The following is a 14510-nucleotide window of genomic DNA, read 5'->3' on the forward strand; positions in this document are numbered from 1 at the left end:
ATCTTAGGGAGTCAAAGCAGGGGAGCTGTCATAAAACAGGCCTTGTTAAAACCCATTGAGGCATTTTGTGTGCTGCTGGGCTGTAGAAGAAATACATTGTTGCTGTTGTTGCATCCTTAACAGTAAAGCCACTCTGAGTGACAGTGGGCGTAAACAATGTTTATTTGAAGAAGCCTGTAAGCTTTCACTCTAGTGAATTAAGGTAAGGGTCATGAGGGAATTCCCATAGACCAAAAGATGGTAAAAGAGGGTTTGTTGCTGAGAAGATACGGGTTTCTTTTAATTAAGGACTGAACCTGAAGGATACCCAGAACCACCTGAGGGAGTTGTAGGAAGACAGTCCTACTAGAAGGGAATGCCACAAAATGAATGCTTGGGTGGGCATTAAAGCCTGCTATCTTCCAGCAGCACATGGAGCTTAGCATCCTGAAGAGAACCTGAGGCTTAGGGGGTGTAGCTCAGAATATAAGTGGGAGAGTACGGAGTGCTTTCAGGAAATGTATTTTGGGTGGAGGGCCATTCAATTTTAAAGATGGTGTTATGAACCGCTATTGCAAGGTCCAGTGAGGGTTTGCTTCCTTTATCAATAGCACCTGATGACCCCGTTTCTCTTGATTCATTAACACAATGTCTTACTTGTATTTCTGAATGGATGAATAGTAATTTTCTCAATCTAAATAAAGAGAAAACTGAAATTTTAGTGATTGGCAATAATGGATACAATGAGGTTATCAGAAGTAAACTCGATGCATTAGGATTAAAAGTCAAGACGGAGGTAAAAAAAAACAAAAAACTTAGGGGTAACTGTTGACTGTAAGCTGAATTTTAAATCGCATATTCATCAGACCACTAGGACAGCATTTTTTCACTTAAGAAACATAGCAAAAGTTAGACCTCATTATATCATTGAAAGATGCTGAGAAATTAGTTCACGCGTTTGTTTTCAGTCAACTAGATTACTGTAACGCACTCCTCTCAGGACTACCCAAAAAACACAAATCATTTACAACTAGTGCAGAATGCAGCTTCTAGAATGCTAATTAGGAAAAGAAAATCCGAGCACATCTCTCCAGTTTTGATGTCATTACACTGGTTACCTGTGTCATTCAGAATTGACTTTAAAATACTGCTTATGGTTTATAAAGCCTTAAATAATCTCTCCCCATCTTATATATTGGAATGTCTGACGTCTTATATTCCAAATCGTAACCTCAGATCCTCAACTGAGTGTCTCCTTAGAATTCCAAGAGCAAAACTTAAAAGAAATGGTGAGGCAGGCGGCCTTCTGCTGTTATGCACCTAAAATCTGGAATAGCTTGCCAATAGGAATTCGCCAGGCTAATACAGTGGAGCACTTTAAAATACTGCTGAAAACACATTATTTTAACATGGCCTTCTCATAACTTCACTTTAATTTAATCCTGATACTCTGTATATTCAATTCATTATAATAACTATTCATGGTGGCTCTAAAATCCGTACTAACCCCTACTGTCTCTTCCGTTTCTTTTTCCAGTTTCTTTGTGGTGGCGGCCTGCGCCACCTCCATCTACTCAAAGCATCATGATGTTCCAACATTGATGGGATTAAAAGCCAGAAGTCTGCATGACCATCATCATCAAGTCCTTGCGTGAGAACCCTAAATACAAAGAGGACTATTTCATTTATGCTAAGTAGAACGCCCAGAGGGGACTGGGTGGTCTCATGGTCTGGAACCTCTGCAGATTTTATTTTGTTCTCCAGCTGTCTGGAGTTTTTTTTTTGTTTTGTTTTTTCTGTCCTCCCTGGCCATCAGACCTTACTCTTATTCTATGTTAATTAATGTTGTCTTATTTTAATTCTTAAGCCTTTTATTTTTCTTTTTTTCATTATGTAAAGCACTTTGAGCTACATTTTTTGCATGAAAATGTGCTATATAAATAAATGTTGCTGTTGTTCTGCTTATTTGTTATCATCCTTCCATTGTGTACTGTTTTTGCTATAACTTCACTTTAGCATTTTCTGTTTCTATCAAAATCGGTCATTATAATTTAAGGCAGGGTTTCCTAAACTAGGGGTTGAAAGTCACTGTTGTATATAATGCAAATGTGTCAAGAATGGTTTGTGAAGTGGGTTGTGGTAGGTAGCCGCTGGTTGATTAAGCAAGCAACATTGTTACTGACAACTGTCCTTTACTACTATCCCCTCCTTGACTACTGTCCATGATTCTCCAAGGGACCACAACCCCAAGTCACTGACAATGTAATGATCAACCAAGATTCTCCAAGGGGGGAAAAAATGATGATCTGCTATGATTCTTGAAAGAGGAACAACCCACCTGGCCCACACACACTGACGATTGTCTGGACAATCAATGTGACAGGTCAGGTCAGGTTGGAGAGCATGCACTGGTACAGCGCACTGCCACACACAAAACAGCTCGGGATCCCGGTTGGCAACACCCCAGGAAGAAACGTGGTCCAGTCCCACCCTTCGGAAATGACCCTCTATCTGCCGCAGCCAGGTCTTACGTGGGTGTCCACTTGGCCTGGTCCAGATACTCAGGTCATCAACAATGAGTATCCTGCAAGCTGGGTCACCCTCGGGAAATCGCGCCACATGGCCATAGTGGCGTAACTGACACTCCCTCACAATGCAGGTCATGCGCCTCATTTGGAACTCCGTGAGCATCGCAAAGTCAAACCAGTGGTACCCAAGGGCTCTCTGAAGAGACACCAAAGGAGTCCAGTCTTCGTCTCAGGTCACTGGATAGCATCCATGTCTCAAAACCATATAGCAAGACAGGAAGCACCAGGACTCTAAAGAATTGGACCTTCGTCCTTTTGCGGAGATATCAGGAGCGCCACACACCCCTTTCCAGTGACCTCATGACCCCCCAAATGCTCTCCCAATCCGTCTACTGACTTTATAGGAAGAGTCACCAGAGTCATGAATGTCACTGCCGAGGTAAGTAAACCTTTCAACGAGGTTGACACTCTCTCCACAGACAGGCACACTGCTGATGGCTGTGCCCATGACGTCATTAAAGCCCTGGATGTTGGTTTTTATCAGGAAACTCCCAAGCCAAGACACTCGGACTCCTCGCTCAGACTCTTGAGAGCCCCGATCAGAGCCACCATTGACTCCACAAAGATCACAGCATTGTCAGGAAGGTCAAGATCCGTGAATCTTTCTTCACCAACAGATGCCCCACAGCCCTGCCCAACACCCAGTCCATACAAGAATTGAACAGAGTAGGAGCAGAACAGACCCCTGAAGGACCCCAGAATCAACTGGGAAAAACACAGAGGTTCTGCCTCCACTCTGAACCGGACTCACAGTACCAGTGTACAGGCCAGCCATGATATCTAGCAACCTTGAAAGAAAAAAGGAAAAAGAAAAAAAAAACAACAAAAATAAAAAGTTTAATTACCCCCGATTTATAGTATTTACCATTGTAATTGAAAACCTGTCAAATGGCATCTTGTCAAACCAGTCATGTTGTTTTCAGTCTATACCAGGATAAAAAAAAGGAAGAACCTCCTGATAATGCATTTCCCCTCTCAAAAATCAGACCATTAAGAGGAAAAGCCACACAGCCTCACTTTACCCTTTTTAATGGCAGACTGAATGTTAGAGAAAGAACATAAAGGCCTCTCAAGGTCAAACCACCCATCATCTTGAACTAAATGGCCGTCAGAAAAGGTTTCATCAGTCCCAGCAGTTTGTCTGAGCTACATTAGCAGCCACACGGGCGTAAGTCAGTACCTGCAAATGCTGCTTTATCCTCCTGAGGTTATGCTGGTAGAGGACGTTGTTTTCCTGGAGGAAGCGGCTGTACTGCTGATCAATTTCTCCTAGCAGATTGTGGAATACAAGAGTTGCGTGGGACTCCTTGTTAGCAGCATAAGCCCTGGAAAAAATAAATGAATTACATTCTCTGATGCACACAAAGAACAAAAAAAACCAGTAAATGTATGGTTAATGCAGAATAGCAATAAAGTGACACACAGACATCGCTTCCCAGAATCCGTCATTGCCTTTAAATACTCAACCATCAAAGCAAACGGCTGATTGGCCTACTAGAAATTGTCACTGGGTAAACTAACAAACCCACTACACTATTCTTTTGTCACCTGACTCTTAAAATGATTTTGTTTCACTGTGAATGAAACTAGCAAGTTTCCTTTTGGCTGAAACAAGACTCAGTTGTGACAGCATGCAGTTTCAAGAAATACAGCTGTGTGCTGAGTAAAGACAATGAATCCCAGCCCAGCATTGACTGCATACTCACTGACGTGATAAGTGTAAATTCTCTGACAAACTCAAAATAGTATTGTGGGTACTAAGACACGGTGAAAACTACAGAGTGGTTAAATCTTTGATGTCCTTGATTTTCTTTCCAATACACAGTGTCACGTTCAAGCTTCAAATCTGAAGCTAACAGGGCAAAACTACAAACTTTGGTGTTCAGTCAGTATTAAGCAAAGTGACCTGACCTTTTGTTCATGGGGGTTGCAATATAATTTTGAACATTTAAATAAAGGAATACTCAACCCAGCAATGGTATTTTTACATTCTCATATACAAAGTACAGGCAAAGTATTGTAATCGTCCAAAAATTTGATGTCGAGATTTTGATTAATCTCGACGTTTTAGACCTACATGACTTTCTTGTATACAAAGTATAGGGAAAGTATTGAAATCATCCAAAAATTCGATGTTGTGATTTTGATGAATCTCGACATTTTAGACCTACATGACTTTCTTATATACAAAGTATAGGGAAAGTATTTTAATCGTCCAAAAATTCGATGTTGAGATTTTGATGAATCTCAACGTTTAAGACTTTACTGACTTTCTCGTATGCAAAGTATAGGGAAAGTATTGGAATCCTCTAAAAATTCCATTTCGATATTTTGATGAATCTCAACATATCAGACCTCCCTGAGTCCAAAAATACCATTTTTGGAATTATGTTTATGTCTGTGTGTGTGTGTGTAAACACGATAACTTGAGTACGCTTTCACTTTGGTCAACCAAATTTCGCATATAAGTATTGGGTACAAAATGTAGATTTTTATTATCAACGTTTGCGCTATTTCCGTTAGCCGGAAGTGGTACTTTACCTTTTATTCATGCAGCTGCAGAGTCTGATTTATTCAATTTTACTTTTATAATAATTGTTCAATATATTAATTTCATTTGATTTGATGTTGATGGTTCTTTAATGTACATAATATCCTCTTTAATAAAATCCCTGTGTGCGTCCGTGTCTTCTGGTGAAGTGCGCATGCGCGGGGCACGGAGTGATGCTTCAAAGCAGATGCTTCAAAGGCCGCCTGACGCATCACACAAGACAGAGAGGGTAGGACCTATAAAATATCGAGCGGCAGATCCAATCGGATTTCGGTAAATGAGGTAAGACCTAAAACAGAAAACACGAAAAATCCAATCGGGTACTGAGTCGCGGAGACCAGCTTCCCCATTGTTGTGCAAGTGTTCACTCTGAGGATGTCAGATTTGCGATTAAGAAGCTTTGCCCAGTAAAGTGTAAAGTAAAAGAAGATTTATTTTCGTGCACATTACATCAGTTGTTGGGGAGAATCTGCTGATTGCCCACTGTTGTCACAGAAAATTAAATGCATATTATGGACAGCAAAGCCAGTATTACTGTCAGAGAAAATTACAGGCATTTTACGGAAAAAATGTAATGAGGTAAAAGGTCCCTTGCCACTTAATATAGACTGTTCCTACTAATGTTTATGGACTACTGTTCTAGTGCCCGTTATTGTAACAGGCTTAATGACTAGTCAAAATATAATTGTCTTGCGATTTATACCACAAATATCCATCCCCATACCCGAGTATACGAGAAAGTCTATGGGAGACCACTCCCTATGTTTTTTTTTATATGTTGCTTACTCCATGTAGTTTGTGGCAATGTCCCCACAAAAGTACACTTTTAATCTTATGTTTTCACACAGAATGGAAGCAACAATTTTCCTCCAGAATGAGAGCCTGGCTTACCTACTGCACTAACCCAATGCCACTGTCAAAAACCTTACTCGGTTAAAGACCCCTAACACAGGCAGTAACTCAGGGTAGGCACACAAGTTTAAATATCATTTCTGCAAGTCATTAAAACATCAGGACTACTGCCTATAAACTTACCAATCCTGGCTTTCAATCCAAGGAGCCAGAAACTGCCTGAGCTCCATAGGAAAGCTGTCACTGTACAAGTGATACAGCTGCTCCAGGTATCTGGGGTCCAGCTGCTGTAACTGGTTCCACTGCGCCATTGCCTCAGCAATTGTTGCTGTAAAGGAGAGAAAGAGAAAAAGAGAGAATGAGTAAGACAGGGGATTTTACAACTACTTGACAAAAAACCTAATCTATTAAAATGAATGGGAGGTATTTGATGACGAGGACCAACTTTTGCATTGCAAGTTAGAACCAGGAAGAAGGAAACAGGACTGTTTAATCCTCTCAAAGAGCATTTAACACACATTTGCAAATTAAGGGCCATGACCAAACAGATGGATCATCCAAAAACTAAAAATAACACCTGTCACCATTAATCAATGGACCCGTTTCAGGCATTCATGGTAATCATTAATTTTGATATGAATCACAAAGTGCTCTTCACAAGAAGATTACAGTGCTGAAAAAAAAAAAAGGAACTGGGCACGAAAAATGTGTTCTTGTGTGGCAGGATGGTCATTTACATAGTCTAAGATCTTCGTCATTTTCTAGTGCTAACACACGTGGAGTACAACAACAGGGCGGTGAACAATGACATACTTTACATGCAGTGCAGATGTTACATTCTTTGAAAAAGATGACACAAAAGGCTAATAATGAGATGTCTGAGTGTGTTGAATGTGTAGAAGATTTACAAAATAAAGTGGGTTGACAATGCTATATTTGCCTATATACATATATATATACACAGTATACACAGCCAGTCAAAAGTTTTCGACTCAGTTTTAATGGAAATGCGTGCAGCTTATTGTTTCATAAAATTGAGGTATTGAAAAAAAATAAACAATGGCAAATAAAAAAATGTCAAAGAATTATCAAGTGTTCAAAATTTTATTCAAATTTTTGATTTATCACAGTAGTCTGCACCTTTTGCTGAGATAACAGTCAAACTGTGGTAACCCTTTTGATTCAGAATACCAGTCACTCTGTGCCAGTCACCAACTCTCCCTCTAGCAAAAGAACCCCAGACCATCACACTTCCTCCTCCATGTTTGACAGTTGGGAACCATCACTATCTCGACGGCGTACAAATACCCTGCGTGATGAGCCAAAGATTTCAAATTGATTCAATGGTCCAAAAGACTTTCTTTCTTTCCATTTCAAAGTTCTATTTTGTCCTTTAAGGAATGGCTTTCTTCCTGCCACTTGTCCTGTCAAACCTGCAGCACAAAGTCTTCTCTTCACAGTAGAAACTGACTCTTCCTTTTTTATGACCTGCATTCTTAAGCTATGCTTGAAGCTGTTGTGCTGTGAGGCGCCAATCACCCAAGCTGGTGACCCCCAGAAACTTGTCTTCTGATTGGGTGGCGACTTTGGCTCTGCCAGATCTCTTCCTATCAGAGTTTCTTCCAGTTTCCAATTGTCTTTGGATTGTGTGGGACATCACTGGATTCACTGACACCGACTTTGATGGCAATTTCTCTAAATGAAAGGCCTACACTTCAAAGGGTAGCAATTGTCTGTCTCATTTCATTTGTTAATTTCCGATTTCTTGCCATTATCACTGGAATATTGTCCAAACAGCAATACAGAGGCTGTAGTAACACAATTTGTTCCAACTCTGCTTTAAGACAAACAAAGGGGTTTAGTAATCAACACAAGTTGGGACACCTGTGCAAATTGTTTGCTTCAACTTGCAAGTCCTAATTTACTTTAATTGCTGCAGAACATCTGTAAGTTGTAACCTTTTAGTTGATCCCTGAAGAAGGTCCATTTCTAACATTCCGATATTTCCTTTTTGCTTTGAGTTTTTGCTAACCTAAACTTTAAATATAAACCTCTGGCCGTTTATTGCTTACCTTTTCACTATTTTAGGTCATTCATTGCATTTCAACTAAACTGAATTAAATCTGAAATAAAACTGGACAAACAGAGGTGTTCTAAAACTTCTGACTGGTAGGGTATAGTCAGGCATGTGCGTCGGAGGACCTCCTCGCAGGCCCTGTTGAGGTATGTAATAACCTGCCCAGAAGAGAGGGGGTGCTGCCGCTAACCTTGTCATCTCCTTCTTTTCCTACAGTGCAGAGAAGCCATCCGGTAAAGCTGACAGCCACCATAAAATTCCCGGCGACCCAGAAGGAGGCATCAATACTGGATAGAGCAACCAACCGGAGAGAGGTCCACTAAAGCGACTGTACCTCTTACTTAGTTTGAAATCCCCGTTGAAGGGAAACACGTCAGAGAGCGTTTTGTTGAGTTTTGTTTATTTTTCTTTCTCTGGACAATAAGCTGCGCAGCTCTGCGGTAGAGAAAGTGAGCCATTTGACAGCTGCACGGCAAACTGAAAAAAGGCTGCCTAGACTCAAACATCGGTTTGTGCTTCCCCATGATGGCAGTGAAATTCTGTATTGATGACCCACACCGGACGCACAGAGTCTAAATTACAATAACCTGTACACTTCATGACTGTCTTATATACGGCGAAATGGCCATCCCAGGACTGTATGAGATTTGTTAAACTTTGCAAGCCGTCTCCATTTGCATCCTAGTAGAGTGGCAGAAGGGCACTGTGCTTTACACTAGAAGGTTGATATTCAATGATCACTAAATTACAAGTGTCTGTTGTTGTGAACCTTTACATATGTTTGAGTTCAGAACAACTAAAAAACTCACAAATGGAAATTCTGACACTCAGTCACTTGTACACACTCTTAACCAGGTGTCACACACGTGCAAATGGGAGGAAGTCAAAGGGCTTAATGACGAGTAAGAAGCAGAGCCAGGGGTTCATGAACTGCACTGATGCCTTTTCTCCCTCTTCCACAGAACACCAGAAGAGAAGCCCAGCTAAAGCCCCACCCACTTCCGTTCCCAGACCACGCCCTCTTGCAGATGTCACTTCCTCATAAACCCGCCTCTTCCTGACCAGCCTCTATAAAAAAAAACGAACCCTTCATCCTGCAGTCAGTCATGATCTTGACTCAGTTCATGCTTTTTGTTGCAATGTGATAATATGCGGGTGGACCCCCCAAACCTTTCTATTTGTTCTTGTCTATTTTTACCCAGGCTATAATTCCTAAATCAGCCATGTTGGTTAAGACTGCACACTCCGTCACCATTAATTTGCAGGTTGTGTTTTTTGGCGCAATTTTACTGTTGTTAATGTTCCATCATTTATGATAAATACTTTAGCACAGCTATTAACTATCTAGATACCAGACTTCCTGATATGCAAATCATGACCTGCTCTTCAAGACTTTTCAATGCAGAAAGTCTCGATTAAGGTGAGGTGGCAGAAATTCTTTTTGCTTATTATATCTATTATAATAAAAAAATCTTGGGACGAGACAAGACTTTTTAGCCTGGGACAAGACATGACTTTTTCAGAGAGATACTTTCATGTCCCGCGAGACGAGACTTTGTGCCAAGAGATTTAACCACACCTGGGATCGGAAATAAAAGACAAAGAGTAGATGACAAAGTAGAACATCGTAAAGAGGTTCAAAAACGTTGGTGCAATATACATGTAGAGCAGGTTAGAGATAATGGAAGTGCTAAAATTCGAAAGTCTCAAAAAAATGATAGTAAAGATCACCTTAGCGCAAACAAACGGAAATTACCCATCCATCCATCCATTTTCCAACCCGCTGAATCCGAACACAGGGTCACGGGGGTCTGCTGGAGCCAATCCTAGCCAACACAGGGCACAAGGCAGGAACCAATCCCGGGCAGGGTGCCAACCCACCACAGGACACACACAAACACACCCACACACCAAGCACACACTAGGGCCAATTTAGAATCGCCAAAAAAGAAATTACTACTCGGTGAATTAACAGAACAGCAAAAACAGATCGAATACATTGTTCGGATTTAAACTTTAAGTCAGTGACTTGTGGATCATGCAATTTGTGTTGCCATCAGGGAAAAGTAGTGTTTCTTCCCGATGAAGAGGTGTATCCGTGAGAATTAAAAGATTTGCTGTTTGGTGAAAGTGAAATCCACATACGTGAGCGGCAGAGACGCAAAGTGGCTGGCATGTAGCGCAGGCCGGGTGGGGGTTGACAAACGAAGTGAGCAGGGGGCAAAACCCCCTAGTATATATATATATATATATATATAAAAAAAAAAAAAAAAAAAAAAAGGTCAGTCCTGCAGTTTTAAACTATGACTGTACTAAAACAAAAATCACCAGCTGCATCCACAATGATTAAGTGGACAATCATCCTGAACTTGAGCCGTCTTTGCCAAATTGACAAATTGCTGTTAGGCTGGTCTTACCTGTGAGCACAGATGATTATGAAAGGGGACTTTCTGCACCAAAGAATAAAAATCCGTTTGAGTAATTACTTGAATGAGAATACATGAAGTAAATCGAATGGCCGATTTCTCTGGAGGTCCAGGCCGACGCGACTGGGGTTACAAGAAGAGAAGAACTCATGCATAAAATGTCAGGCTTTATAATCACTAGGAGTACTACGAGCTTTTCATTAGATAATCATTCTGTGATGGATATCCTTTTTATTTTCTATTCTTTTATCCCACCAGGTTCAAAAACATTTCTGTGGAGACGACTGCTATGGAACCTCCTTCACTAATGCCATACAAATTGCTAGTAAAGTTTACCAAAAATTAATTCACTTGAGTTCAGAAAACAGGAAGGGCCCTATTTCAGATTTTCTTTTGCAAAAAAGCCCCCCATTGTTTTCTCACCTTACTACTGTCCTATACATCACGTCTTATGAAGTCAACTGAAGCTGTCCAACTCCCACAGTCACCTTTTCTACTGCTTGACGTCTTTCACAGTTCCTCAGACTTTGTCACCTCTGCAGTGATGAGGGTTGACGTCTGCAGAGGTGACCTGATTGAAGTGTTTAAAATTATGAAGGGAATTAGTCCAGTGGGTAGAAACTGTTATTTAAAAATGAACACAGGGACACAGTTGGAAACTTGTTAAGGGTAAATTTCACACAAACATGAGGATGTATTTCTTTACACAAAGAACGACAGACACTTGGAATAAGTAGTGTAATAGACGGTAAGACTTCAGGGACTTTCAAAACTCAACTTGATGTTCTTTTGGAAGAAATAAGTGGACAGGACTGGCGAGCTTTGTTGGGCTGAATGGCCTGTTCTTGTCTGGATTGTTCTAATGTTCTGTAATTAAGCACTCAGAATGAGGAGTTTCTTCATCAATATAGGATACTTCTCATAATGTAGGCAGACCCTTCAACCATAACGATCACTCTAAAAGGGACTCCAATAATGAAACCCGCATCCCCCTGGCCCCCCCTTTCCACCCTTGCACTCCATCTCTCCCAAAGACAATTAAATAAAACGTCCCAAATTTTGCAGACTGATCCTCCCACAGGAGCCTTTCATCTCCTTCATTCGACCAACTAACCAATAGAAACATCTCGCTGCAGCTTACTTAGAGGAGAGCCAAATACCCCACCAGGCACTGTGCTATAACAGGAGCAGATGTGTTACTTGCCAATATGTCACCAACAACACCCTTGTATCTGGGCCTTCTGGTAAATTCCATATTAAGCAATGGGCCTCTTGCCAGATTAAAAACGTGATTTGATGCATGTCTTATAGGACGCGTCCAACCATCAACAGAGGCGAGACGGGGAGAAGGTGAGAATGGACTTCTGCTTTCCTTTGAAAAGTGTCTTTGAAGCCCTGTGAGATCAATGTGGTGGTGATCAGGAAACATGGAGTGATCTACAACAGTATTTGTGAAGTCTTTGATCTTAAAAGCTCCCTGAAACAATCTGCTCAGCCTCACTTCTCTGGGTCTCAATGACCAACTAACTTTTTCATCTCTCCCTTCATCTTCTCAAATGACAATTTTTTCTCATGCTCTATCACCTTTTCTCCTTTCTTCTTTCCTCTTCACCTCATAGCTAAACATCTGATGAAGGCCATACAACCAAAATGTTGCATCTTTAACCTTCTTTCATTTTCAGCATGGAAATGACATTTATCCCGTTTTTTTCCTTTGCAGATGCAGCTTATAGCAAAGAATATTCTTAAAGTTGATGATTTGCATTTATTCAAAGAGAATCATAAGCATTTATCAAAAATAAGTATTATATCCTAACGCACGCTAGTAAAGTAAGGGTTAAACCATAAAAAGTCCCCGCCTACATATTTTATTATTGCTGCGAAGCTTAAAAACTTTAGTCAAGGACACTGTGTACTTTGAGAGGGCTAAACAGACCATTGTTTTAGAAATGCAACTACTTAACCTTGAGAGATACTTGGACGTCAAGCAACTTTATTTGAACAACACAGTATCTCATATTTGGGTCCTCCTGGTTTCGACTGAAGTTGTGTTCTTGATCAATCACCAAGTTTCAGACACCTGCACTGGGTATGAAGTAATGATGGCAGTTTCGGTCAAGTGATGGACATTAGGTAATGATGAGAAGAACTAGAAGGAGGAGAGTATTTTTGCATACCGTATATATACACTTGCGTTTAAGTTCTCCTGCGGATAAGTCGGGGCTTGATTTTACAGTCATTTCCGGTGTTTTATAATGTTGGTCGTATAAGTCGAATGTGGGAAACTCACACTATTGGTCCAAGAATTTACGATATGCTAACACCCACCTTAGAGAGTCACCACGGAGCACACGGCCTTTGTTTTCTATGTATTGTGCCTACATGACCACACAGCAATACCCGAACTCTTCCGAAGCAATGTTTGCACTGATTTGTGTTTTTTGTATCTCACATCCTCGTACACCTTTATCGTAAGAGCATCCCTTATCTACGATGGAACGTTCAATCAGAAGAAAATATGAAGCTGGTTTTAAATTAAAAGTTGTTGAAGTGGAGAAAGAAATTGGTAATTGAGCTGCAGCAACAAAATTCGATGTGTCTGAGAAACTGGTGCGGGATTGGAGGAGGCAAGAAAATGTAATGAACGGGCGTATCAATCCCAAACACACTGCTACCTTCTTCAGAAATGGTTCACAAGAACACTCTGGTCAACTACTTCAGCATTAGTGTTAGCAGACTCCCAAATGATTAACTAACACTATATCTACCATGGCAGTATCATGTATGCACGTCTGTGGATCACTCTCCGGGCTTACTGGAGGTCAAGAGGGGGCGCCAATGCTAACTTTGTCCTCTTCCGTTTCCTCTGCAGTAGTGAGGAGACGCCCAGTGAGGACGTCTGCAGGCACCGGAACGAGGCGTTCCATTATGAATGGAATGCACCGCAGCACGGAGCTCCTTACTGGTGACCGACATTCGGGATGCTGCCAAGACTCACGGGCTTGTCTCTTACTTTTGAGACCCCTAGTTAACATTTTTGTGCCAGTAGCAGCCATTTCTGATTGTTTTCTTTGGTTCGATTAAGTGGGGGCGACCAAGTAAGCGCAACATTTCTTAGTAGAACTTGCAATCCTTTACTCAATCACAACAGGCATTTGAAGATTTTGGCATCTGGCTGTCCTAATGTGCCATCTGAAAGGATGCTTAAAACACTTCATGAAGAGAACAGTGTAGAGTGTGCTTCCCAGGTTAGCAATAAATACCAAGAGCTCTAACTCGTGTTGCACTCCGTTTGACCTATCATTTTGCTACAATGGCTACCCCAAAGGTCATGGGGTTTGGACTGCTCTCTATCACATTCTGGAATTGCCTTAATGTTTACAAAGGTCCATATGGGTTGCAATTTCATGGTATCATATACACAACCGTTAAGACTAGGGTTGCGCGGTACAGGAAGAAGTACCGAAAAACCCCAAACTAAAAATAGTACGCCACTTACGACATTTTGGTATTTTCAGTAGCAGAAGTAAACATCAGGCAGGCATTCCCTCAATCAATGATACCTCCAACTTATTGCTTTAATAAGCTCTGGACTTCATGAGACTCCCCTCAATTTTATTCCATCGAAGTGATAGCGACTTCACAAGGAATTTGGCTTCAATGCGGGGCATAATGTGGCACACCAGGGAGGCAACTATAAAGAGTGATGAGATGTAAAGTACAGCACGATTGAGACTTCACTGGAGACCATCCCCAATTGCTTGGATGGCCTCGCAACTTCATGGGGAGCAGCCAACCTCTACAACGTCCACCCACCACTTATTGCTTCAATGCGGTACAACACTGCGGCACAAAAGGGAGACTGGCGTAAGACGGGTTTTGGAATTATTTGCCTCTGTACTAAGGTTCGAAAGCCAATTTCAATGCCCAAGTCAAAAGTGGCGGCATGGTGGTGCATGAAGTGGGCTAGTTCAAGTGGGACTTGAAGCTTCAAAGGGACTCCAGTATCATATACTATTATTGAGTGACTGTGGGGA

The 14510-nt window shown here is 41.2% G+C and overlaps 1 protein-coding gene across 7 annotated transcripts in view; it reads right to left on the reverse strand.

The window, feature by feature from the left end:
* The window catches only part of stat3 (signal transducer and activator of transcription 3 (acute-phase response factor)), a 109008-nt gene that overhangs the window by 46887 nt on the left and 47611 nt on the right, over window positions 1-14510 (reverse strand). For all 7 annotated transcript variants that reach the window (XM_028819810.2, XM_028819813.2, XM_028819809.2 and 4 more), the window contains exons 2-3: window positions 6154-6298; window positions 3748-3892 (exon numbers count right to left, since the gene is read on the reverse strand). In XM_028819810.2, the coding sequence (XP_028675643.1) occupies window positions 3748-3892; window positions 6154-6281 (273 nt within the window). In that variant the 5' untranslated portion in view covers window positions 6282-6298. The remainder of the gene's footprint in view (window positions 1-3747; window positions 3893-6153; window positions 6299-14510) is intronic.

This window comes from Erpetoichthys calabaricus, chromosome 14 (assembly GCF_900747795.2).
Source record: "Erpetoichthys calabaricus chromosome 14, fErpCal1.3, whole genome shotgun sequence".
Lineage (NCBI taxonomy): Eukaryota > Metazoa > Chordata > Cladistia > Polypteriformes > Polypteridae > Erpetoichthys > Erpetoichthys calabaricus.